Source organism: Pelecanus crispus, chromosome 8 (assembly GCF_030463565.1).
Source record: "Pelecanus crispus isolate bPelCri1 chromosome 8, bPelCri1.pri, whole genome shotgun sequence".
In the NCBI taxonomy this organism is placed as follows: Eukaryota; Metazoa; Chordata; class Aves; order Pelecaniformes; family Pelecanidae; genus Pelecanus; species Pelecanus crispus.
The window spans coordinates 48623754-48647853 of record NC_134650.1 but is presented as its reverse complement, the minus strand read 5'-3'; the positions used below and the strand labels follow the sequence as shown (position 1 = coordinate 48647853).

Sequence of the window (24100 nt, the reverse complement as noted above, 5' to 3'; positions counted from 1 at the left end):
GTCGCCGGCAGCCCCGCGCTCCCTGCCGGCGCAGCTCAGCACCCTGCCTGCGCTCCACGGCGGGACCGCGGGAAGCGCGGCACGGGACCCCGGAGACACGGTCACCGTGGTAGGGAAGCAAGAGGATGACAAGCAGCCACAGAGGAGACGTGGCAAGTCAAGAAACAAAACCCGAGCACGCCGCTGCACGAGGGCTGCACAAGACGCGCAGGAGCCGCTCGCTGCGGGTGCGGTGCCGTTCTGCCGCGCGAATGCTATCCACCCGCCACAGCACCCCCAGGAGCCGTGCCGGAGGGCACGAGGGCGTGACGCAGCGTGCCGGGATGGCAGCCCCGCCGAACGCCAGGGCGACCCGCCGGCACGCAGCAGCCCGGCACGCCCATGGCGATCCTTCCCGGACTGGTCCCCGCTCCGGATCTTCACCCAGGTGATTATGTAGGAAGGATCTTCCCCGCCAAACACAATAATAAATCAAACCTTATCAGAGCTGAACTATAAATCTGTGAAGACTCCGATAATTTCTAGCCCTGGGAATAACACCACAAAAGTACTTTTTAAACTAATTACTCAGATTCCGAAGTGCTGCCCTAATGAGCCTTCCTTCTGCCCAGAACTTACTAAGAGAAAAAAATCTACCTTCAGTGCAGTAATTGCTGCTTTCCCCTTCAAACTTCTAACTGGAGATCAATGCTGCATTTTAAGACTCATTGATTTACAATTAGCCTGGCTTTCCTGCTAAAGTGTTTTTAAAGCAGAGTTTACTTTTATTTTATTTTGAAATCTCAAAGATCTGGTTCTTGGATTTTACATCCTCATGAGAGGTGTGCTGGAAACTAAGACGAAGGCAGGCACACATCTGAATGAAGAAAGGAAAACGGGATTTTTTTGTTAGGCTGAGACTGGAAGAAAGAAAAGAGACTCGAATATTTAAGGGATAAATACGAAAAAAAGAAAGATTGAGGGAGAGAACCAAAGCTAAAAGAAAGGAAGAGAAAGTGGAAACAAGGAAATGTAAATGCAAAGAGAAAGAAAAACGAATTGCAGGCTAAGAAAGCAGAGTCACTGTCAGGCGGATCAGAAAGCTCTTACTGCCTCTGCTGTTTATTAGCATCCTTGGGAAAAAAAAGCAGCAGCTTTGTGCATCTTTGCAAAACAAAGCGCTAGTTAAAAATAGTGTGTACAGCAGGGACAGTGCGCTAACATGAGGGTCCTGGCAGCTCTCGCATTTGTACAATCTGTCCCACGAGGAGAGCAGAAGTAAGTGAAGCAATTAAGAATTCCATGCTGATTGCTTCAAACATGTTTTTCTATGCCATAAAGATAATAGCATCACGGATACATCCGCCTCCTCTCTCCTGCCTCTTCCCATCCCAACATCAGCCAGTTCGCATCCCTTCCCCCGGACTCCCGGCTCTTGCGGAGCTGGAACGCTGGAGCGGGCCCGCGGAGGCTGGGGAGTCCCCACCCTCGGGAGACGCTTCGGACGCCGGCGGGGATGGCCCTGGCCAGCCCAGCAGCGGCCCGGCTTTGGGCCACGGCTGGACGAGGGGACCTCCAGAGGTCCCTGCCAACCTGCGCTGCTCTGGGAGCTTCCCCGTTCCAGAGCTTCACAGCACTGCTCGGTTCTGAATCATTTTTGTGCCATTTCTGCAGCAAACGAGCTACGCCAGACAAGCCACTTCAGCGCTCCTCGTCCCTCCTTCGCCTCTTACTTCTTCCTCCAAAATAAACGTTTGGAAGGTCTTCTAGGATTAGCATGAGCAGCGACATGACAGGAGCCAGACTGAGAGGCAGGGAGGCAAAGAAAATTGCCTGCAAGGGTTTACAATTTTGGAGCTGCCATAGTGGTCTAGCCTGCCACTGCGTTTGCTGCTCTCATAAATTTTGTTCTTTACTACTGTTGGGTCCCAGGAGTCAGTGGCAGATGATGATCCTAGAGTGATGAAAGCAAAGAAAGAAAATAGGAAAGCCAGTAACGTCTCTCCTTTTTTATATTTGATTTTACAGAAAGCTGCTTAGCCCCATTTCAAAGACTAATATGAAAAAAGTGCAATTAAATCCTCGAAAAACTGACAGATCAGCAAAACAAAACCACCCGGAGGAGAGCACGATTGAGCCTCATTAAGAAAGAGTTCAGTCTGTTTTTAAAACCTTTCTTAACACTTAGCTGGGTACCTCTCAGCAGCAACCGCTCCCAATGCGCCTGGCATAATTAGTGTCAGAACGGAAAGGAAAAAAATCAACCTAGGAAACAGAAATTAAAACACCAGATTCAAGTGAGAGAAAAAGGTTCAGCTGTAGCGAAACCATCGAAATTCTAACAATAACCCCTCCTCTCAGTCTGCGGCAAAGAGCTACAGTTCCACTCCATGCATAGACAAATACATGCCAATTAAAGAGAAAAGTGGCTGGGGCAAATTTGTGCTGTAAAATTTCTATCACTAACCACTCCCAGTCCCCAAACAATATCTGCATGGCAGTCACATCCACCCGTGAGGTCAGGTTAATGACAGATGGACAGTAAATTACACTGACCTCGACAGCAATTATATCTATCACAGTTGACAATAAGGAAATTGAGATACAGGGACAAATTCTGCGCACTTTCAGTGGCCGGACCCTTTCGCAGGCTGTGCATGCAGATGCTTACATACGTACCCTACATGTGAAATTGCCAGCCTCTAACAGGACACTACACAGCCGAGATCTATTATTTTGCAGTGGGGGTGGGGATGAAACGCATGGGAGATAGAAAAGATGGCAGAGAGATGAAGCCATTTTATTAAATCAGGCAAATTCTAATTTATTCTGGGGAGATGGAGGAGAGAAAATGGATTCACTCTCAGCATGCTCACTCTGTATCGTCTGATCCAATCCCTACTGCCTCGCCGGAGGGGGAGGGGGCCTTGGCGTTCTGCAATTCTCCCACAATCTGAGAAAAAGATTAAAAAATAAGATGATTCTCCTTTCGGGTTTTGCAGCAGCCACAGGGAAAAAGCTTTTCCTGGGAATGCGAGGTGCCAACTCCCGCTGTCAGCCGTGCCGGGCGGCACGCAGGGGTTCGAGGGGTCTGCTTCTCGGGGACGTTAAATCGGCAGCACAAGGTCCAACGCTCACCACGGCGCTTGCACCGTGCGCGCAAACGTGTAGAGATACACGCGTGGGCAGAACACCCTATGGTGGTCCTGCTCTCTGCCATTTTTGGTGTACGCCAAAGCATGCACCCTCAACAGTTTGCAGGATTATCACCATTGTTCTTCTTTGCTGGGGAAGAGACATTTTAATAAAAGTGTCATGTGGGCAGCACTACGGAGGTTGGTGGTACCTCAGTCACCCACGGGCTCGCACGCTGGTGCAGAGCACAACCCTACCACCACCACCGCAACACCACAACCCTACCACCACCACTGCAACACCACAACCCTACCACCACCACCACCGCAACACCACCACCGGCCTCGGCCAGCCAGCGTGGCTGAGCACAGGCACTTTGCGCTTCGTGCCGCAGCGTCAGCGCTGCACTTCCACGGCCCTCAGCAGAAACCAGGGTCTGACCCAACTGCGGCCCTGGGAGCCGAGCCCCTCCGCTGCTCCAGCCGGCGCTTCGGGAGCCGGGGGAGGTCACCAGCACGAACGCGCAGCTGAGCTGGAAGCCATGGGCTTCTGCACCACTTGCGGACGAGCGACTCAGGTTATCTGAAAGGACGCACAGAACCTGGGGGCTGTCACGATGCTCGCACGCTGGGGGAGGCTGTCTGTCGTGACAGCCAGGTGGGGACAGCTCATGCAGAGACATTTCCAGGTGGGGCTCATAGCCGAGCTTTGTGTTTTATGGACGAGGGTGATGTGCACAGCTGCCCGACGTGCAGAACAAAGCCAAAGAAACTCCCCGCTCAAGAGAAGAAATGACACCAATCCACGGAAAAACAGAACGGTCGTTCAACAGATTTTGGAACAGGGGCCAAGTGAAAACACGTAGGTTTGGTTAAACCCCACTAACAGAAAGCAACACAGCTCCTGCTGCAGAAAGCAGCAATCACTCGGACTCACACTCCCCAGCCATCGTCCCAAAAGGAACAGGTGACTGCAACACCCTTACTGCATTCACCCGGGGAGAGGATAATTTGGGAGGGACAATGCAGGTGCACCCTGGAGATATAAAGGTGAGACGTTGTTGCACAAAGTTCTGCAGGCACCAGAACATCTCCCACTTCAGAGTTAACCAGAAGGAAACAAGAACAACATGTAATTAATTACCAGTGGCCAAAGAAGTCCAGAAGAACAAACAGGACTTGAGGTGAATTAGAAGAACGCTAAAACTAGACAGAGCAGAACGTCCTCAGTCGTCACGAGGCTATCTTTCCATGTAGAAATCACTCCAGTTAAGCTTGCAATGATTAAATCAACATTTTATACAAAATCCTTCAGAAAACACCCCCTGCAGCACTCCCGCTCCCCTGAAACCATCAGCATTTGTCCAAGTTCAGAGCAGAGCAAGGACGGCACGAGCCCATCGCGCGGCGTCCTTGCGGGGAGCACGCGGTCCCAGCACCCCAGCGGCTGCGGTAGCTACGCGGGCGCTGCCGCTGCCAAGGCAGTCACAAAGCAGGCTCCGGTCTCCGCTGCGCCCAGGCCCTAAGCTGCGAGGCTGAACCCTCGCCCCCGGCGCCGGCAGGGCCCCTCAGAGCTCCAGCCCCCGTCCCGTCCGTCCGCAGGGCCAGGGCTCGTGGGCAGCCGGCGGCGCAAGCGGAGCGGCAGCCGCTCAGAAACGTCTCTGGGCTGGACGGAATTCCCGCCCTGTGCCACCCGGGAGGCCCCGGCAGCGCCGTGAGGCAGCCCCGGAGCCCGTCCTGCCGCCCCGGGAAGAGGGAGCAGCCGGGCGGGGATGGAGAAGCCGCTTGCACCGGGAAGCGGGGAGAAGCGGGGAGAAGCAGGGCCGGCCGGGGGCTCGGGAGGAAGCAGCTTTGCAGGAGGGAAAAGGCCTAAAGCATGGGGGAGAGGGGCTGAGCAGCAGCACCTGGAGCACAAATTCCTAACAGAAGAAATTCCTGTTTCGCATCCAACTCCAGCGCGGGCAGCGAAGCTGATTTTATGACTTATTTATTTATTTTGTCTTTGATGAACAGAAGGTTAATATAAGAACAACTCCTTGGCAAACCTTTAAGGGTAATTCAAGCGACACTGATGTGAATCAATGTTCCCTTTGTGAACGCATTACTTGGCAGAAACTGGCTTTTTGTAACCCCCTTAAACCTAGCTGGCAAAACAAAAAGAGAAAAAAAAAAAACGTCCTTCAAACAAAAGGATGAGGTGAAAATAAAGAGAGAGTCGACTGCACTTTATTCTCTTTCATAGAAGCAAATGGATTTGGTGCTTTTTATACATTAATCAATCAATATCACTGACTGTACATCAGTGGCGCAGCCAAGTTATGAATGACCTTTCTGGCAAAGAGGACACTTTTAATGCTCATAAGACTGCTCATAGCTTAGCAACTTTCCGAATTTATGCCTGCATGATTACCCCTTGGAGGCAGGCGCCCGTTAGCGCTGCACTAGATATGACAAGGTTAGTCCTTGCCAATTTGTGCAGAAGAAAGGAAACTGTTGACTGTGCGCGCGCACTCCGTTGATGCAGTTAGCTGCTGCCCTCTGCGCGGCGGCGGACTCGCTCGCCCGACGCCAGGCAGCCACCTCGCCCGCCACGCTCCTTCGCACCAGATGCAGGCTCAGCCGGGGTCCAAAGCCGGCTGCGGGCCAGCAGGCAAGAGTCGTCTTGTGCACAAATCTCAGCCAAGAGAGGACGAGAACCGAGCCCAAAGCAGCTCGCCCAAGGGCTGAAAGCAGCCGTGGACCTGGAGAGCATTTCTGCCAGCGCACCGACAGGAGCCCAGAGGCAGCGAGAGGCACGTGGCGCGCGATGGGGCTGGAGGCCAGGCTGTGGAGAACATCCTCCTCTTGTCACTTCGCTGGCCGTATCGAGCTGGAACTGCTGCTGTGCAGGGAAAGCACTGCCTTACACCGTCAACAACAGACCGTGGGCAACGGCTTCCAACTCCTCTATTCTTTTTTACATTATTTAAAAGAAAACAAAAAAGGATCCAGACCTCAGAGCGCCACAGGGTCACCACTTCCCCATGAGCTGTGACCCAACTCCAGCAGGAGCACGGCCGACGTTAGGGTACTGCCACGCATGAGACTTCTATTTCACATTTCTGACTTTCGGGCATTTCCAGATTTGTGCGTGTCCCTAGTCAGCTCCCCAGGCTCTCCAGCGAGATCCAAACTCCCCACCTTGGGTCTGCTGGCCCCAGTGCCACACTCCTCCTCCTCACTACAGCTCCCTGAGAGCGCACGGCTGTCACCCCACCTGCTTTAAGAAATGAAACAGAAACGAATCACCTTGCCCATTTCAGAACCATTCTTCCTATCTTTTGAAAAGCACTGTGCTCTTCCACTTGATTTTAATCTTGCCATTCTTCTTTTCTTGAGTCTTTCCCTCTGCAACATGCACCACTGGGAGCAGCCTTCCATCTGATGGGTGCTTAACATGCCTCTTATTCTGTATTAATTACATTTTGGGGCTAGAAGTAGATCTTCTTCCTTGCCCTACCTCTCTAATGATACCCAGTTTTGGACAGCTTGACGCTCTATACCAGTAAGAGGCACTGCAAAACCCCACTGCACCTTTCAAGCAGCATGTCCTTGACAGATGGACGTTTCCTGCGTTTTCAGCATTTTCCTATTTCTGTTATTTTTAGAAGAATCTTGGTGATTCTGGTGAAACCTCTTTCCCTTCCTTCCTTTCCACCGGCACTGCTCCCTTGTGTGAGACGGTCCAAAACTGGCCCTGGCCCTGCGGCCCTGGGCACTGCACCCCACGCCACTGCTGCTCTCCTTGCACCCGCCGAGCGGCCATGGGGCACGGGGTGGCACGCTGCACCCCTCAGCAGCTGGCACACCAGTAGCACAAGCGTAAAGAGAAAGCTTAACACTGACCAGAAAACTCCAGGGAGGTGAGTCGGTCACTGCCACGTCCTGTTCACGCACCAGGGGCTGGGGTTGTCACCCGCGGGTGCGAGCTGGCTGGCTGGGATTGCTTCCAGCAGGACACCCGCAAGCGGGGAAAGCGCGGGGTCCCCCGTGCTCCCCAAGCGCACAGCTGGGAGGAAGAGGATGGCACGGTGGGGAGCAGGTGCTCGGTGAGCCTGGGGAGCTGCTGCCGTGCTCCTGACCTCGCACAACACGTCCTCCCTCGCCATCAGTCAGTGGGAAAAGCGAAATCCAGAGCGGAGCCAGCAACGGCTGCTCGCTGCCAGGATCCAGCACGAGCGCAGCTGACACCCGGCTGCCCGGCAGCCGTCCCCTTCTTCCAGCACCTTCCTGCGTTTAGGCAAAAGCCACCTGGAAGCGATGCCGGGGGGCACAGGGGCCCGCAGAGCGCTGGCAGGGCGCAGACAGCACCCGGCACCTTGCACCTGGCCCGCGGCCACCCGCAGGGACCCCTCTGAGCCAAGGTGGCCCAGGGCCCCTGCCGCTTTCGGGGGCACGAGAGAGGAGGGCAGCGGGACTGCCTCCCCTGCCGCCGGCCGCGGCCCCGCTCTCCGGCGGCTGACGCTGCTCGGGGCCGCCGCGTGCTCAGGAACCCCCGAGGGGCCCGCGCCAGCACCCCCCGCAGCTCAGCCCGCGCCCCCCTTGGTACAGGGCCTGCCCACAGCCCCCCGTCCCCTCAGCAGGAGCTCTCCATCCTCCCCGTGTCGCTGCCTTCCCACAGCACTGCCCGAGGCCGTGGAAGAGGGACCGCCTGGCGACGGGGTGACAGGGGGACACGACCCACCTCCCGCTCCCCACATCTCATCCGGCCCGCGACGGCCGGCGAGGCGCTGGCTCAGGGAATGAGGCCGAGGGAATGGGGCGCAGCTCGCTCCGTATCGCCCACATGCCTGCTTCCCTTCGCTCGGCATCCAGGCTGCGACCTCTAACCCCTTCCAGACTGGAACAAAATAAACTCCGAGCAATCCTCCACACCACACACACACATATGCATGCACAAAAGGGGAGGAAAAAAAAAGAATAGGAGGAGAAAAGTGAGTAGGTGATGTGGAAAGGAGAGGTGGCTGCACAAGTGAAGTGGAACGGACAGGCACTGTGCGCTGCCAGATTGCCTGCCTGCCTGCAAAGGCCAAAATTAATGCCATTGTTTTGCCACAAAGGAGGCAGCAAAGTAGCAGCGGAGGCCAGAGAACAATCCTAAACACCAAGCCCTAATTCACCCTTCATAACAATAAAAAGGAGGATGGAAAAGGCCAGAACGCTTCAGCTTAATTGGTAACCAAATGAGAGAGTAGTTCCCAGAAAAGGAGCAGAAGCGTCTGCCCTGCATGAATACCAGCAAATCAGAAAAGCAAAGAAAAACGCTCGCAAGTCACGCTCAGTCCATCCCCACTTTCTGTCCCTTTGAGCCTGGGGGTGAGTGATAGCAGGGGCAGCGCAGGGGCCCCACACGCACCATTCCAGAAGAAAGACGAGATTTAAGGGCTCGGGGTCCAGCGCAGGACCAGGGAGGGCATTAAGTGGGGATGTATGCGGTGCATCGTGCCAACTTCGGAAAAGGCCGGGACATCCCTGCAGGCAGACCAAAGGAAACCTGCATCTGACACGCTGTATGGGAAAGAAACAACACGTTAGGACATGTGTGGAACAGGACAAAAAAATTAAACACTGTCATTTATTTAATGAAGTGGCCACAGATGAATGAAACGGCTGAAGAGGGGTAGGAAGAGGTATCTACGCAGAAAAGGAGGAGATGAGGGCTGCTTGGTCTGAAAAGAAATAGGTGGCCTTGACAGAAGCTCCAAATGAAGGTTGGTTCAAGGGAGCTGGACCAATATTGCTCCTCTCATCCTCTAGTCTCTGGAGGACTGACAACGAACATGGAAAAAATGCAAATTTGAAGCAAATATGGATAATACTTTCTCATGCAGCTCCCAATTAACCTTTGGAACTCGTGGCCTCAAGAAATCATTGAGGTCAAAACAAAATATATGGCAAGGGCATCAAGATGTACAACTTAGAAAAGCAAACTGACTATTTGGAAGAAATAGAAACCCTCTTGCTTAAGGGCATGAACTAAATTTTAGTAGGAATAAGGATGAGACCTTTACTTGAGGTAGGTTATTATTTGTTTACAGGTCCCCACATTTCCTTCTGAAGCAGCTAGAGCAAGACATTGGTGTCGGCAGACGTGTTATTAAACAATCTCAAGTTTTTAGTGGAAAAATAAATGCATGTGGTAGCTCCTTCTTCGGCAGTTCTGAGGACTTTAATGCCATCACCAGAGGATCAATAGGCCTTACGGAAGGAAAAGGAAGCAAGTATATTTGAGAAATACAGGCAAATACCGGACCGCTAGCAAGCACACAGGAGAGCGTTCTCCTGACGTGCGAGTCGAAGTACACTTAACGGCAGCGAAAACGCTGGAGTGGGTCAGGCCAGGGGTTACTTCTAGCCCTGTGCCAGCTGCTGTAAAACCCTGTTTCAAAAATCATCCCATTGATAATGTATACAATCTCATTTTGCCTATGGCTCTTAAAGAAAAACAAAATCAATTTCAGAAACCAAGCTCTGTATCTCTTGCAATTAAGTCTATAATCCTAACAAATGAGCTGCAGGATGAGAATACTTTCCGTTTCCATAATGCCTCCTCTGAACAAAGATCTCAAGGCACTTTTTCGTTTAGGTCAGACACTCTTCTCCCATCCTGCCAGTTAGATAAAGACCATCAGACGTGCTCCTGCAGCAGAATGAAGTATGAGAGAATCAGGACATGGAAAAGTCAGAAACAAACAGGAAAGGAATTGATGCTCTGCAGGGATATTCCCTGAGGGGAAGAAGGGTGCAGGAGGTTCTCTTCCAGCATTGAGCGTGACCCTGAAAGACTTCCATCAGCTTTTATAAACAAATGGTTCTCTTGTACAGGGCAATGAAGCCTGCACCGTAACCCAAAATCAGCATGTTCAGTGATGACAAGCTTCAAATTCACCTTCCAAACAGGATGGCACATTAGCGTGCTGATGCTACAGGCCTGAGTGTGCAAGCTCTGGAAAAGCTCTCCGTGCTTGCTTTCTCTCTTTGGCACTGCTTTGGCTGACCAGTTGTGAGGGAAGCCTGCTCTGGTCGCAGCAAGAAGCAGCATGGCTGAGAGCACCCTCCCTGCAGGTTTGGCTCTTGGAAGGATAATTTTCTGTCTCTGAAGACCTGAAAGAAAGACCATGAGAAGGGCCTCTACCTCTCCCTTCCAAGGATTGAAAAGCACATGGCAAATGGCAAGGAATTCAGTTTCACAACCATTTTGAAGAGTAAGCAGATATTCTTGTTCCATGGATGAAACCCTAAATCAAGAAGTGACTTATTTCTATCGATCCATGTCAGAACTGTAATGTTGTCCAGATTTCTGGAGTTTCAGTCCCATTTTTTAACATCTCTCAGAACTGCTGAAACAAATGAGCAACATTTTTATAATCTGTAAGTCAAAAATGTTTAAAACATTGAGGAGAAAGCTAACATGTGCTTAGTGTCTTTGCTAATCCTCTGCAATCCAGAGGTTGCTTCTGGACCCTGATGTACATCCTCCATAGGCTCATGCAGTGACCTTTCCATTACTATTTGCATTAAACATCTCAACAGGAGCTCTCACTGATGGTGAGAAGCGAATATAACTTCGTCAATCTCAGAGAACACATAGGCAGGTTCTGCTACAACCAGTGCTGAAAAAGCACCACAGGAAGAGGAGGTATGAAGGGATCTTGTCCTGCAATTTTCTCTCTGATGAAAAGATGGAGCTGGAGACCAGAAATCCAGTGTAAATGTCCTGTGTGCGGAAAAGAACAGTTCCATAAAAGCATCCTTTGCATCCATCCGAACCACGTGGCTTCCTCTTTTGCAGAAAGTGTGGATTTGCTTTCTCCAGGACGCACTGTCACAGCCCAGGACACCTGGTACTGCCTCAGCCAGTCTCAGGGAGAGCTCGAAGTTTACACTGGCTCAGACATCCTTTTAAAACAACTTTTTCACATAAAAGTGCAACGTTTTCAGGAGAAAGGGAAAAATACAGAATTACTGCTACACTGAGGGAGACTCCATCTAGTCTTTGTATATACCTCTTGAGAAACACAAACCATCCCACAGCCTCTTCTTACACTGCAATAAAACTGTAGAAGGAAAATAAGCTTGGCCTAGGAGCGTCCTGCCAAACTGGACCGTATGAGCTCTCAGTTACAGGGTGAGACCTTCAGAGGCAGGTCTGGGCCCCTTAAGCTGGCAAGCTCTTGCCCACCACCTCCTGATGCCATGCTGATGCTTCCTCCAGAAAGGAAACCGCAGTCCTCGGCCAGGACTGGTGCTATCGCAACACCCTTCTGGCGTTGGCATCAGAGAGGAGTCAACCCGCTCCTGGCCCCGAACAGCAGCAGTCAGGAACATGGTCACAAGCCTGGAGAAGACGCCTGTCTTCCAGCACAACTTTCACTTTTATCCCCCATCACAGAAATCAGCCAGAAAGGCTCATTACTGACGACACATGCAGATGGGCAGGAAACAGCTGAGCGGAAGGGACTCCTGGAAACTCTGCCACCTCACAGAGGTGCTGCCGTGACACAAAACCCAAGCGTGCAGCCAAGGCAAACCCCATCCCAGGGAAACGGTCTCAACCTCTGATGCTCCTTAAGGGTGAGCCTGTACGACCGAGCGGAGACGACCCGGCAGAGCACCGCACTCCCAAGCCTACCAGGACTCTTCTGGAGTCGTTAGGCAAGTCTCCAGGCTGGCCACCACAGAGATACCAAAAGTAAGTGTGGGTGGAGCTCTGTCAGCTGCAGCAAACCCTGAAGTACCAGCTGGCAGACTGGGGTTCTGCTTACATGTCCTACCTCTCCTCCTGGCATGAGCACCCTTCTGCGCTGGGGCTGCACAACCAGGCAAGGTGGCCGGGAAGGGCTGTCTGGTCGCCATGCCCCGCAGGACACCGGGATGCTGCAGGGGGGCACGGCTGCACCTCCACACGAGGAGCAGAGCAAAACCCAGGAAGCATGAGCAGCGCTGACGGACCAGGCTGGAGGTTTGTTCTGTTCCGCGCAGAGTCCATTGAGGCAGTTGGATTGAAGCAGCGTTCTCATTCCGTATCAGTAATTACGCCCAGGAACCAGCGACTGCCAAGCCCAGCTGCTGGACCTTGCCGTACAGCAGCTCCTCAGCAAGGGCTTGAGCATGAAGCCTGGCAGGCAGTGTTCCATCTCATGGCCCCTCCTCACCCTACTCTACTGTTTACTTATAAACAAGTTAAACGTCCTTGTTGCCTTTGGACACAAAGCCTGTGCCCAGTTGAACATGACCGAACTTTTCTTTCTGCTACTGTCCCCACCTAACGTGTTATCGGGCAAATTAGTAGGAAAGAGGGTATCAAGGTATCAGCAATTCTCCGTGCTGGAGCTCCAGCCCCTTTCAGCTCAGGTCAACAGCAGAACAGGAAAAGCTAATACACCAACAAAAGCATGCAAGTGAGGCAACTCTCTAAACTCATTAACCTGTTAACACAGAAGAAGGCATGCTCATTCCACATATATTAAATTTGAAGCCCAGTAGTGTAAAAAGGGAGAAAACAGCAGTGCAGCAATCGCTGGAACAGTCAAACCTGTAGGAAAGATACTAGACCTGAGCTGCTACCTCACAACACTACGGAGAGGAATGTCATAAATCAGGGTTGACAGTGGAGGAACAGTGGCTGGAGCACGTGTGTCTAAGTTTTTGGAAGGTTTCTTTTCCTCCTTACCACCAGAATGTCAAAGCAGGGGGCTCAGTCAGACACAGCACCTGAGCAAGTGCGAGGTTTGGACAGAAGCAGCACGGTTGTGCCGATGAGACTTCAAACATGAGCTGAATTTGCTACTAATATGAGTCCTGTGTCGCTCACACTGACATGGAACCCTTCTCCAACACATGCTGCGACAGGGCTGCAGTATCTACTGCTGTTCAACCTGCAATGTCTTCAAGGCTTTACTGATTTACCCCAGAAAGGGAGAGCCCTTCAGTCTTGAATTTAACCTGCACCACTGCAGCAACCACCCTGAAGTCCTCAAGACAAGAGTTCCGTATTCTAAAACTGGAAGAGAGAGAGAGGGGAAAAGAGAAACAGGGAAGAGAAGCAGAAGGCGCAGCTGGCACCGGCAGCAGAGCTTTTGGTGACCAAAATCAGCACCAAGTGCGAGACCGCAGGGACAGGGATGCAACTCTTCAGTCCCAAAGGAAACAGCAGCTGCTCGAGCTCCGCAGAGACGCTGCGCTCTGACATCCTGGTTTCAGTCTGGCTCCGGAGTTTGTTTTGATGGGGAGAAAAAAGTAGAGTAAGAGAGGGACCAGGAGCTTCCCAGCGTTTTACTACGGCATCTGGTGATGTTTTCCCCTTTACTTTTCTTAAGTGGAAAGGGCTTTAAGATGCAGCTGAACAAGAAAAACATTCTGGAACAAGTCAGCCGTCAGAGCTTCCTCTCTTTCTGCTTAATGAAAGCCATGAGCTCCCAGTGACAAGTGTCTGCTGGAGCTAGATGGGGAGTTTATGAGATTCCTGCCACGTTTCAGTGATATTACAGTGTGCCTTTGGTCTGCCTTCCCCAGCCCAGCTATCTAACCACTTCCTTCCCGCCAGGCGCCTCCCATTAGAGAGTTTCATTAAGCGAGTGCTTGGGGGTTTGTGAAGATTTCTGTTACCCCCTCCGCTTTACCAGGGGCACATGAAAAAAGTCACGATAAACATTAATAAAAACAAAATTAAAATGATTAAACCTTTCATATCCTTTAGAGATTATCTATTCACTGCTGGTTGGTCAAAACAGCTAAGGCACAACTGCTTTTTACTTTAAACTCAAAACCAACCCCAAAAAATAAATAACAAAGGAAATCTGCCTCTGCCAGATATTAAAGGGGAACCAACTTTATCCCTGCGTTCTGTGAAGCCAGACCTCAACAGTCCCATGGCGTCCCGTATGCGCAAAGACAGGAAGATGCTGCTGGGATGGGACTAGAGTTCTCCAAAATTTAGGCGGGGGAAAGGATGCAAGGAGGGAACAGTTACAAATTATGCTACAGAATAATACCGGGACAGAGAAGTCCCCTTACGAGGACTCCCAAGTCCCCCACAGGGACTGCCTTAGAGCGTGCGGCTCTCCTCGTGTCTTCAGACCCTCCAAAGGAGCTAACTGTGTGCAGCAACCCTGACCCATGACATTTGCTGGATTCCGATAACCATTAAAGCAATATGAAACGAAAGCAGAACCAAAAGTTTCCACCTGCCTCTCTGTCCAGCTGCGAAGGAGAGAGCTTGCTATCCACCCAGCCCCTGGACATCCTCCAGAGGACACCCTGCGCAGAAATACCGCGACTCCCATCGGGAACTGGCTGGAAAGGTAAAAGGTCCTTAAGCCATTCTATCCACAAAAAAATGAAAAAATTCCAAGGTTCAGCTGAACAACAAAGGGGAGAGCAACAAGCTGTCCTCCTGCTTAAATGAACACACATGACATGAGATCTTGGAAAACAAGATGATAATCCTGCATGTGGGGGTATTTGGTGGGGTTGGCAGAGAGATCAGAAATGCTGCAGTAAAGGGGAACTGCGAGTTTAATCAGCTTAACATACACATCGCCAAGAGCTGTTTTCCTCTTTGTTGCTCTTTCACGTATGTTATTGCACCGTGGGTGAATGTTTTCTCAAAACAGGACAATAGCTTGTCTTACTGCCTATGCCTGAGGATGAGACGACAGAAACGGATTTCCTCTTCAGACAACAAAGCCGTCGCGCACCCCCAGCTGTAGGAAACAGCCCCCGGCAGAAAGCCGGGTGCACGCGACATGGCACCCGACGGCCTTCCCGGGCCCCCCTCGAGTGCCTGCTGCGGCTGCGCTGCTGCCACGCGCGCCCAGCACCTCTTTTACGATTCACTTGCTGATGATTCGGTTGGATTTACATGCAACACTTTGGAAACAAAGACCGAGCAGGCTGCTGCCTTCAGGGGGTTACAGATAACATATTGGGAAAAGACAATATTGGGTTGCGGGGAGCGAGAGGGGCAAAAAGCCTGAGAGAAGCTAATGAAGCCAGGCAGCATTTGATGTTTGCACACAGAAGCTCCGATCGTCATTTGGGTTGGCAGATTATTAAATGTGTCAATCAAGGACAAGCCTGGAAATGGCAAGGGGAAGCATGTGAAACCAGGTTAGCTGCTAAACACCAGAGGAAGGAATCTCGCTTTGAGGAGGAGAGGGTGATTGGCAGCAGCACAAGACCAGAGGAGCCCCTCCAGCAGTAAGAGGCAGGGGCGGTGGGAGGAGGTGGCATGCAGAACATAATTTTGGAACTCCTGCTTCAACCAGGTGGGAAATTTTACACCAAATCCCTCAGCGTGCACCTCGCACATTGCTCTTCCCTATCCCTCTGCAAGGGCCACACGTTCCAGCCTGATAAATCTGTGCATTGCCAGCAGAGCCAGAGCTGGAGCGTGCTTTTGCTTGATAGATGCTACAGCATAAACTCTGTACGCTGTTCTCCTGCAGACGCTGTACAAGTAATCTGCTCTGGGAAGTTTTTAATTGTTGTGTGCAATTAAGGCCCACGGAAAAGTGGAGAGAGGCTTACAAAAGCAAACTAATTATTCCTTTCTGAAACCCTCCATTACCTCTATCAGAGGTAGGAGAGCAACATGCATGTTTCTCCAGCATTAGCAATGACCACATTTTCTTTAATTGAGACCAAGTGGAGGACATCAGATCTTAATAAATTTGAGTTATTTCAAGCAGGGAGAAATATCATTTGGCATTAGCCATTTTAATTTCAAAAGTCTTAAAGTTCCACTGCAAGTACGGAGCCTGCAATCATGAAAAATCCACTCCAAAGGAACGTCTCCCATCCCTGTTGTAACAAATTACAATAATTACTCCATGCTTGATGACTGTGAATGAGAAATGCCTTGCATGGTTGCCCACTCTTCAAGGTGGGGAAAGTAACGGGACGGTTCCTCTCACGGGAGATTTCTGTGGAAGATGCCCTTCCCCTTTTTCCACCATCTGTTTCACTTCATTTTACAGTTGGGCCGATCTCAATTCCTAAGTCCAGGGCACGGCCACCAAGGGAAGGGAGGAACTGGAGAGCCTGGACAGGAGAGAGGGGAATTCAGAAAGCAACACCTCCGCCTCGAGGAAGAAGGTAACGCATGCTGCGGGACTTCCAAGTCACAAATTTAAACCGACAAATGTGGCTGACACCAAGCCTCCCTTCTGCTAAATAGAAGCTTTTTGTCGAAGAGAAACTTTTTCATACTGCAAACCACATCCCGAGCGTTTCATGAACAAATCTGCTCCCGATCACATGGGAACGTGCTTCTGTTCCCATTTACCATCACCTCTCGCCTGACGGCGATGCCTTCGCATCCCTGGTGCAGCTACAAAACTGCTTTTAAGAAAGAGGAACATTAGCGAAGTGTTTCATATGACTCAGAGTGAAAACAGAGGTGCAAGCACCATATGAGCATCCAGCTGCCTGCAAGCACCACAGGCAGAGCCAAGCTGAGTTTGGTAACTACTATTTTTAAACCACATGGGGTTTTCTCATCTGGCAACTGCTCTAGCTATACCTCAGTTCTGTTTACATACTCGGTTTCATTAAAAATTCACATCCTGATTTCAGTCTACAGTTTGCAGCCCTCCAGAAGTTCGAATACTGAAATACAAGGAAGGCGTGGATGGACAGTGCATCCGCCTCTGCCTGGGGGCAGAGATAGGGGAAAAGCAGCAGCCTCGGAGTATCCCCTCCTCCCTGGGAGCTCTGGGAGCCAGCAGCTTTCAAGGGGTTACCAGAACAGAGCTTTACAGTAAAGGTATTCCTCTAAATAATTATAATCGACCTGTTTGGAGTGGGAAGAGTGGCCGGTCTCTCACTGTTTGCTGGCAGAGCGAGGAGCACGGATGCTCCAGCAAGGCTGGGCACGGGAAGATGGGCAGGCAGCGATCCTCCTGCTGACACCCGCTCCAGCCCCTTTCCTGCCCAAACAAAGGGGCTTTTGACTGCGCTTGGCCGAGTTTAGCAACGGCTTCCAGAGAGCCTGCCCTCGCTCTTCACACGCGAGGGACCCAACAATGACTTTGTGTGTTGGAAGAAGATGGCTGCTAAGGGTTTGGCAGAGATTAGCAGGATTGCTGAAACAGTATGCCCACCATAGGGGACTGGTTCTCTGCGGTGCCATGGGGAGACCGTGGCATCCCCTTGCGGTACGCGTCCAGCAAAATAATTCTTCAAAAACTACGAGCGGTATCTCTGGCTGGCTTAGCCTGGTCTTAGGGGAACACTCCCATCTCCACAAGGACAAAGAGGTTCTCCAGAAGTATATGGTGCTAAGAAAAAGAAATCTAGAGCTGCACTGAATAGAAATATTATTTTACTTTATTTTTAGCCTTTCTACGGCTTTTCACAGTAAGGATACAAAGCTTTGTAAAATAGTCTATAGGATGACTCACAGGGTTGAGAAATGGTCAGCATTTCCCATTAAATATTACATGACTTTTCCACAAGTCATCTTATTCGTCCCACAAAGCTCTGTAATGTCCTCCAGCACAACCGTAAAGATCAACAAATTTGACTTTTTTGGACTCACTTGCCACATTTTTTGTTGTTGTTTTTTCAAAAGCATTCTCAACAGTCCCACAGATTGTGTCCACACTGCGGTACTCAAACTGCCTTGGAAACGGAGGAGGAGAAGGGCGCGCACCTTTTCCTTGCTGTGCTCTGCTCCCTCCTTGGACAACGCGGGGTGTCTCGGCCCCAGCCGCTCGTGCCTCGGGACAGGAACCTCTCCTCCAGCCACAGAGGCACTGCACAGCTTGCTTGTACCAACGCGACTCCTCGGCCGTCCAAATTGTCCTCTGCATTTACATCTGCTAAAATCTCCCCCTTCAAAGATGCCAACAAATTCAGCACTCATAGGAGAGGATGCAAAATGAAACTCCTGGGCATCACAAAACTCTAGGCGGTCTCTTGCTCGGCTCCACCTGACCCTTCTGGATCTAGTTATTCTCCTGCGGAGCCCAAGCATGATGTTTCCGTCTGAGGGACCTCAGCTCAGGTCAAGCTCACCGCAAGCCACAGGCCTTTCTCCTGACTCGAGGAGCCTGGCAGACCCTGACCTGTGCAGCTGCACGAAGCAGCAGTCCCGGGCCAGCGATGCCCAGGGCTCCGCTGCAGGTGAGCAACGCGGACACCTGACGGACACCCGACATTCTGTCCTGCACGGTGGGAAGAGTGGGTAAGCACCCTCTGCTCCTCCCCCAGGAGGACAGCTACGGAAAGGGAGAGCAGAGATGGAAAGCGGAAGAGTCAGGAGAAATAGGTAAGGGAGGAAAGAGATTAATTACGAACAGTGCTTGCCTGAAGAGAATCAGGCTCAGCAGCTGAGGCTGCAACAACTGAAATCGGCACGCGCGCGGATGGCACGCGAAGAGCGATGTGGCAGGGTGAGCGGGGGCTGCGCACGCCCCTGCGCTACAACGCGCTGGCAGTCCCACTCCCGAGCAGCTACTCCGCGCAGGGCTGTCCGAGTTATAAAATGGGCTGCCTGCACTCGATGCCTTCTGGAAGGAAACACTTTCAAAGCCAGAATGAAAATTTGGTGCAGGTTGTTTCACTCTTATTTCTATCATTATGTAATGAGTCATAAGTGCATCCATCCCTACATCTTGAGAACGTTTTGTTTTTTATTATGGGTTTGTTCTTTTTTCTTCTCTAAACCCCCATCATTAAAAATCAATTAGCTTATGGGTAACGTTATACAGATGCTTCTGCAGCAAGGGGCTGACATCTGCAGTGGCAGCAGCCCAGATACTACAGCAATAGATGTCCAAAAATACCCCACAGAGGAAAATAAACCCCCACCCCTAAAGCTGTATTCTTTCTGATCAACAAGCCTGGGCCCACTTCTCTGTCTCCTGCATAATTAGCACACTTCTCAGAGCAAGCAGAAAAGTTTAATTGTCTTTAATTATCCAGTTCAAGGAGGATTGGGTTTCTTGCCTGATGTCCATATAATTTCCCTGCCAACGACTTCATCATCCCTTTACTGGAAGCGGAGTGTAGCTTCTAAAGCGCTCTTCCATAAAAGACACAAAAGTTTCAGTGAAGGCTGTGTTGCTGGCACAAGCAAAGACAAAGGTCCTTGTGTCTACAAGGCTGTTGCTTAGGCTGCAGCATGTGTTTTCTGCGGGGTGGGAGGGAATGAGTTGCAACTAATGTGCAATCAAGAACCATCACAATTACAAATGTAAATGAACAGGCAATTGGCACTGACCTTTGTAGATTGTTAGAGGACTAATTAAGGTATGATCAGACGCTCTCTTCCAACAGATTGAGATGCATCTATACAAGCAAATATCTACGCACCGCCCCAGAGACAGCAATGCTTTTTCCTACATGCTTGCACACACCAGCGAGTCCGTACACACAGACGCGGCGTTTAACCCCGGCACCTGCTCTCTGCCAGAGCAAAGCGGACGGAGCGGGAAGGGGAACGAGGCAACTCCGCTCAGTCCGTGCAGTCCCACCCAACACAAGGGCGCAGCACGAGGGCTGAGCTACCTTTCGTTACTGCAGCCAGCAGTTTTATGTAAAGTTGGGGATGAGGAGATTGGCACAAACTGGATGAAGTTAGAGAAAGAAAAAAGCGATAAAGAATCTTTCAGCATTTCTAGCAAAGCCGCAAAGGTCTCCAGCAGCAGCAGGAGCCATCGCGCTGCCGTGTGCCGGCACCTGGCCTTGGGTCACGGCTGGCCCAGGGCAGCCCTGGAAGCAGCCGCAGCTGGCTGGACCCCACTGTCCCCGGGAAACTCGGGACCCCTTACAGCGTGATCCCTCGTGCCTGCCTGCTCTTGGTCACAGCACACCAAGAGCGAGGAGAGGAACGATGTTTCACACTACTGCCGAGGCAAACCAGCAGCGGGCCAGCCAGACCAGCGAGAAAACAGACCGGCGCAAGAAGGGAAGGGTTTTCAGCCCTGCGCTGAGCACTTGCAGATCCACAGGGAGAGGAGACAGGCGCTAGTCAAGGTTCTGCTCAGGGCCTCGGCCTTGCCCATCGGGTTTCGAGCGTCTCCCAGGATTGGGACTCCACAAACCCCTGGACAGCCAGTCCAGGGCTGGGACACCCTCCCCGGGAGGAGTTTTGCAGAAAGTAGAAAAGCTGTGAGGACTGAAATGTTTTAAGAGTCCTCAGAAAGAGCAGTGATAACAAAAGGGGACTCGCTTTGGAAAACAACGCAAGCTGATATTGTGTTTGTAGGGAAACCGAATTCAAAACAAATATAATTAACTAGAAGGGGAGAGGGAATCACAGTGATGATTACCAGGGAGCAACAGCAGCATCAGAACAAACCACTGCGCTTGTAGCGCAGCAAACCAGCAAAAACGTCACCGTCCCTCTGGGCCCCCTGACGGAGACGTGTCACAGATCAGAAAAGCACTTTCTGCTCGAGGTGGCTGAAGCACGGGGTTCCTGTGTTCTCCGTTATCACCTGAGACTCTCATCAAAAGGCAGCGAGGGAAGTCCACCTAGCTCCTCAGAAAAAAACCAATAAAAACCAAACGGGGATACAGTAGAGGAAACCATCATATCATACAGGAGGAAGAAGTGCAGAGAGCCAGCTGCAAACCCCACGTGCAGCCCTGCCATGAAGGAAGAGCGTTTCCCAGGCTGGCAGCATCGTGCCAGGAAGACCGGTCAGCAAAGCCTCAGTGAGCAACACGCACGGCTCTCCAGAACGGGTGTAACAGCCAAATATACCAGCGAAGCTCAAAACCAAGAAAAAACAAACACGTCAGAAGAGCAAACTTAAGCCTAGGTACGTGCGTATTCCTGCTACACATCTGACACCCAAAACTACAGAAACCTAACAACAGCCAGCTAAATAAGTAACAGCAGCGTTTTATAACACTGAAAGTTTAAAAGTCACGGAAAAAAGGGAAGGATCAGCCTGTTCAAGGCAGATCTTCTTACACATGAAGAAACTGCACTGAATAAATCAAAGCCGAGAAACGAGTTACTATTGTGCCCTGCAAGAGGCCGACCTTGCCCACCGCCGGGACCACCCCGGCGTGCCGGGCCGCACGCCCACCCGCCCTGACGCCCGGGAGCGGAGGCACCAGCCCGGGCACCCCCCAGCACCCGCCTGCGGCACCCCAACGCGCCTTCCCTTGGGATACGTCCCCAGCCCAGCACGGAGCCCAGCCTAGCCGCTGGCCTGTGGCTACGGGGCCACCCCGCGTTATATTCCAGTTGATGTTCTGATACCGTAACGGGATCAAAATAAACGGGCGACGAAAGCACCTGTTCTCCCCCACAGGGGTACTGCAGCTTCTCACCCAAATCCGACTCCCGTCACTGCGGGGAAACCGGGCCAGCGCCTGCGGCCGCACCAGCGAGGTGTGCCTGCTCCGTCTCGCCCAACAATGGGCTGGAAGAGTGTTTGACATGAAGTATCTCGGGTCAAAGCGACATGCAAAACAGGTCACAGGTTCCCCCCCTTTGCATTCTAGAGAGTCTTATTCTTACTTGTATTTTTAATCTTTGAAATAAAATGCAATGAAGAAATTCTTGGTGTCTTGTTTGCTCTCGTTTTTTGTTGAAGAGCCACCAAGCTTGAAGCAAATTATCTCAAGCCATTTGAAAAAGTAAAATACCTTTAAATTGAGATTTCTTTTCAGTGACTTGTCAAGCCTTTTTGTTAAAAAAAATTACATTTTTTTAAATGGTCATCAAATCCTTTTCCCTCTCAGCTAGTCAGCTTCTGCACTCTCACTACCTGCAATGTCATAATCCTGGAGGACGTACAGGGAAAGATAAGGTTTCTAAAGTAAAAGACAAAGTAAACAAAAATTTCTAAAGTAAACAAAGACTTTCAAGATTGTTCTGTGTATCACAAAAGGGCACAGATGGTTTCTCCTCTCTGTTCATTTTGCATTTAAGGAAACTCACAAACCATACAACACTGGTCAACATATCCTTTTGAAATCTGAGTGTTTTCTACAGCAGAGCATCGCAGAGAAGCAGAACAGCCGTAAAAGCTGCTGTCCCCTCTGGGATGGTGCGGCAACCACAGCATGCTTTCACTGTCACTGTGACCTTTGGGAAAGCATATTCCATGCCCTCCACTCCGCTGGGCCGCCGAGTTCACAGATCGGTCACTTTTTTCCATGAGACCGAATTTAACTCTGAATGAAAAAATCTCCCGTTTTACTTTTCAGGTGTTTTGCAAGTATTTCAGATCCTTGTTACTAACGTGCATAACAGCAACATAACCCAGGTCGCAATTCAAGGGACATTTCTAAGGCCCACGCGTATCCTCCAGCTGGTGCTGCTTTCCTTTCTCAACGCCTTTAAGCTAAGATCACTTTCCTTGTCTCTATGTGCATTAATTGCAGAATGCCAGTTCCTCAGAGTGCCTTTCTGTAAGATTTAGTCATTTCAAGAGCAGTCATGAAGGAAAGTCCTGGTTGAAGCTGAGATGAGGGTTGTGAAGGCTTTCGCTGGCATCCCCCCAGCTCCAGCATCTTCACATCCCTGACAGCACGTGTACCAGCCAACTCGGGCAGGCTCTCCTCCTCCTCCCTCCAAAGAAGACTTAATGAAATCTTGCTTTTTCCCAACATAAAAAGCTTCTTAACTTTAATGTTAACTGTTTAAATGATTAAACAAAGTACAATTTCTGTTTTGCCCAGCCTAAATGTCCCCTTTAAGGCACATTTTCGCTTGCTAGATTCACAGCTGCAATCCCTTTCCTATTATCTGTCCCTTCTGTATGAGCAAATGCCCCGTCCCTTCATTTTATCCACCTTGTCAAGAGGAGACATGGAAAACAGACAAACACTCATCCCGTCTCCTGCCCACCCCTCTCAACCAGCTCCTCCTGATCCAGCGTGGCTGAAACTAGCACTAGAGATCAATGACCAAGCTGGGACGGGTTCGTACTGGTGCTCAGGACATCACTCAACACATTGCAAAATATCTACAGAAAGTACAGTACACTAGTTTGTTCGAGTTGTCCAATTGTGACGGTAGCTTTAGATGCTTGCACAATATTCCACTGTTTAAGACACTAGCTGAAACAAACATACACACTTCTACATGTCAAACTTGCATTTAGCCCCACTGGAACAGAGGGGACCGCTTACGAGTACGAAACGAAGCACGTGTGTAAATACCTGGTGCTTCAGAGCCACCACCCACAAGCCCCGCGGGGCAGAGCTATGCTGGACACTGCAGGTACAACAGAGGTCTTGCCCCACCTCGGGGCAGCCGGGACTTCCCTAACGTATCATCGATAAGCGGTAAGCGCCATCCCCACAGCGGAAGAGAAACAAGAAAGTCACCGAGCTTGACCCAAAACTGCACAGAGGGTCTGATGCTGCTAGGCAAATCCTGTGACGCAGAGGAGCCAAGAGCCCGACCCTGTTCATGCAAGGGAGGCTGCACTCACCAGCCTCGGCAGCTGGACACTTCCGGATGGTGAAGATCTGTCCCAGGTCTTCCTCTTCTTCAGGGAGACCTTTCTGGAGGCGCTGCAGCTTACGCAGGCTTTCACTCCGCTGGTGTTTCATGGAGCGCACGTGCTGGATAAGGTTCAGCTTGGCCTTGGTGGAGTAGTTACAGAGGACACAGTGATAATAGCAGCTTTCACCCTCAACCCCGCTCTCGTGATGCTGAAGGTGCTGTGAAGAACAAAGTAGAGAGATGTGAATTTCCTGTATCATCTCCAGTCTCCCTGGGTTAGTCCACTGTAAATTGCTAAAAGCCACCTGGGAATTAAGCAAGAAACCACATTTTGACAAAGACACAGTAAGATCAAGCCTGTTTATTCTCAAGGCACCATGCACTCTCCTGCTTAGAAGCAAGAAAAACATACACGCTGAAAGGAGCACAGAAGCAAAAATCGAGATAAGCAAGATCATCTCCTTCAGTGAAAGAAAATACCAGATCCAACATTAACAACTATTCACGACCTATGCATGGCTAATTC

The 24100-nt window shown here is 50.9% G+C and overlaps 1 protein-coding gene across 1 annotated transcript in view; it reads right to left on the bottom strand.

Moving 5' to 3' along the window:
- The window catches only part of ZFHX3 (zinc finger homeobox 3), a 113088-nt gene that overhangs the window by 52980 nt on the left and 36008 nt on the right, over positions 1–24100 (bottom strand). Inside the window, exon 3 of the mRNA XM_075715384.1 lies at positions 23561–23792. Coding sequence (XP_075571499.1) covers positions 23561–23792 — 232 coding nt within the window. The remainder of the gene's footprint in view (positions 1–23560; positions 23793–24100) is intronic.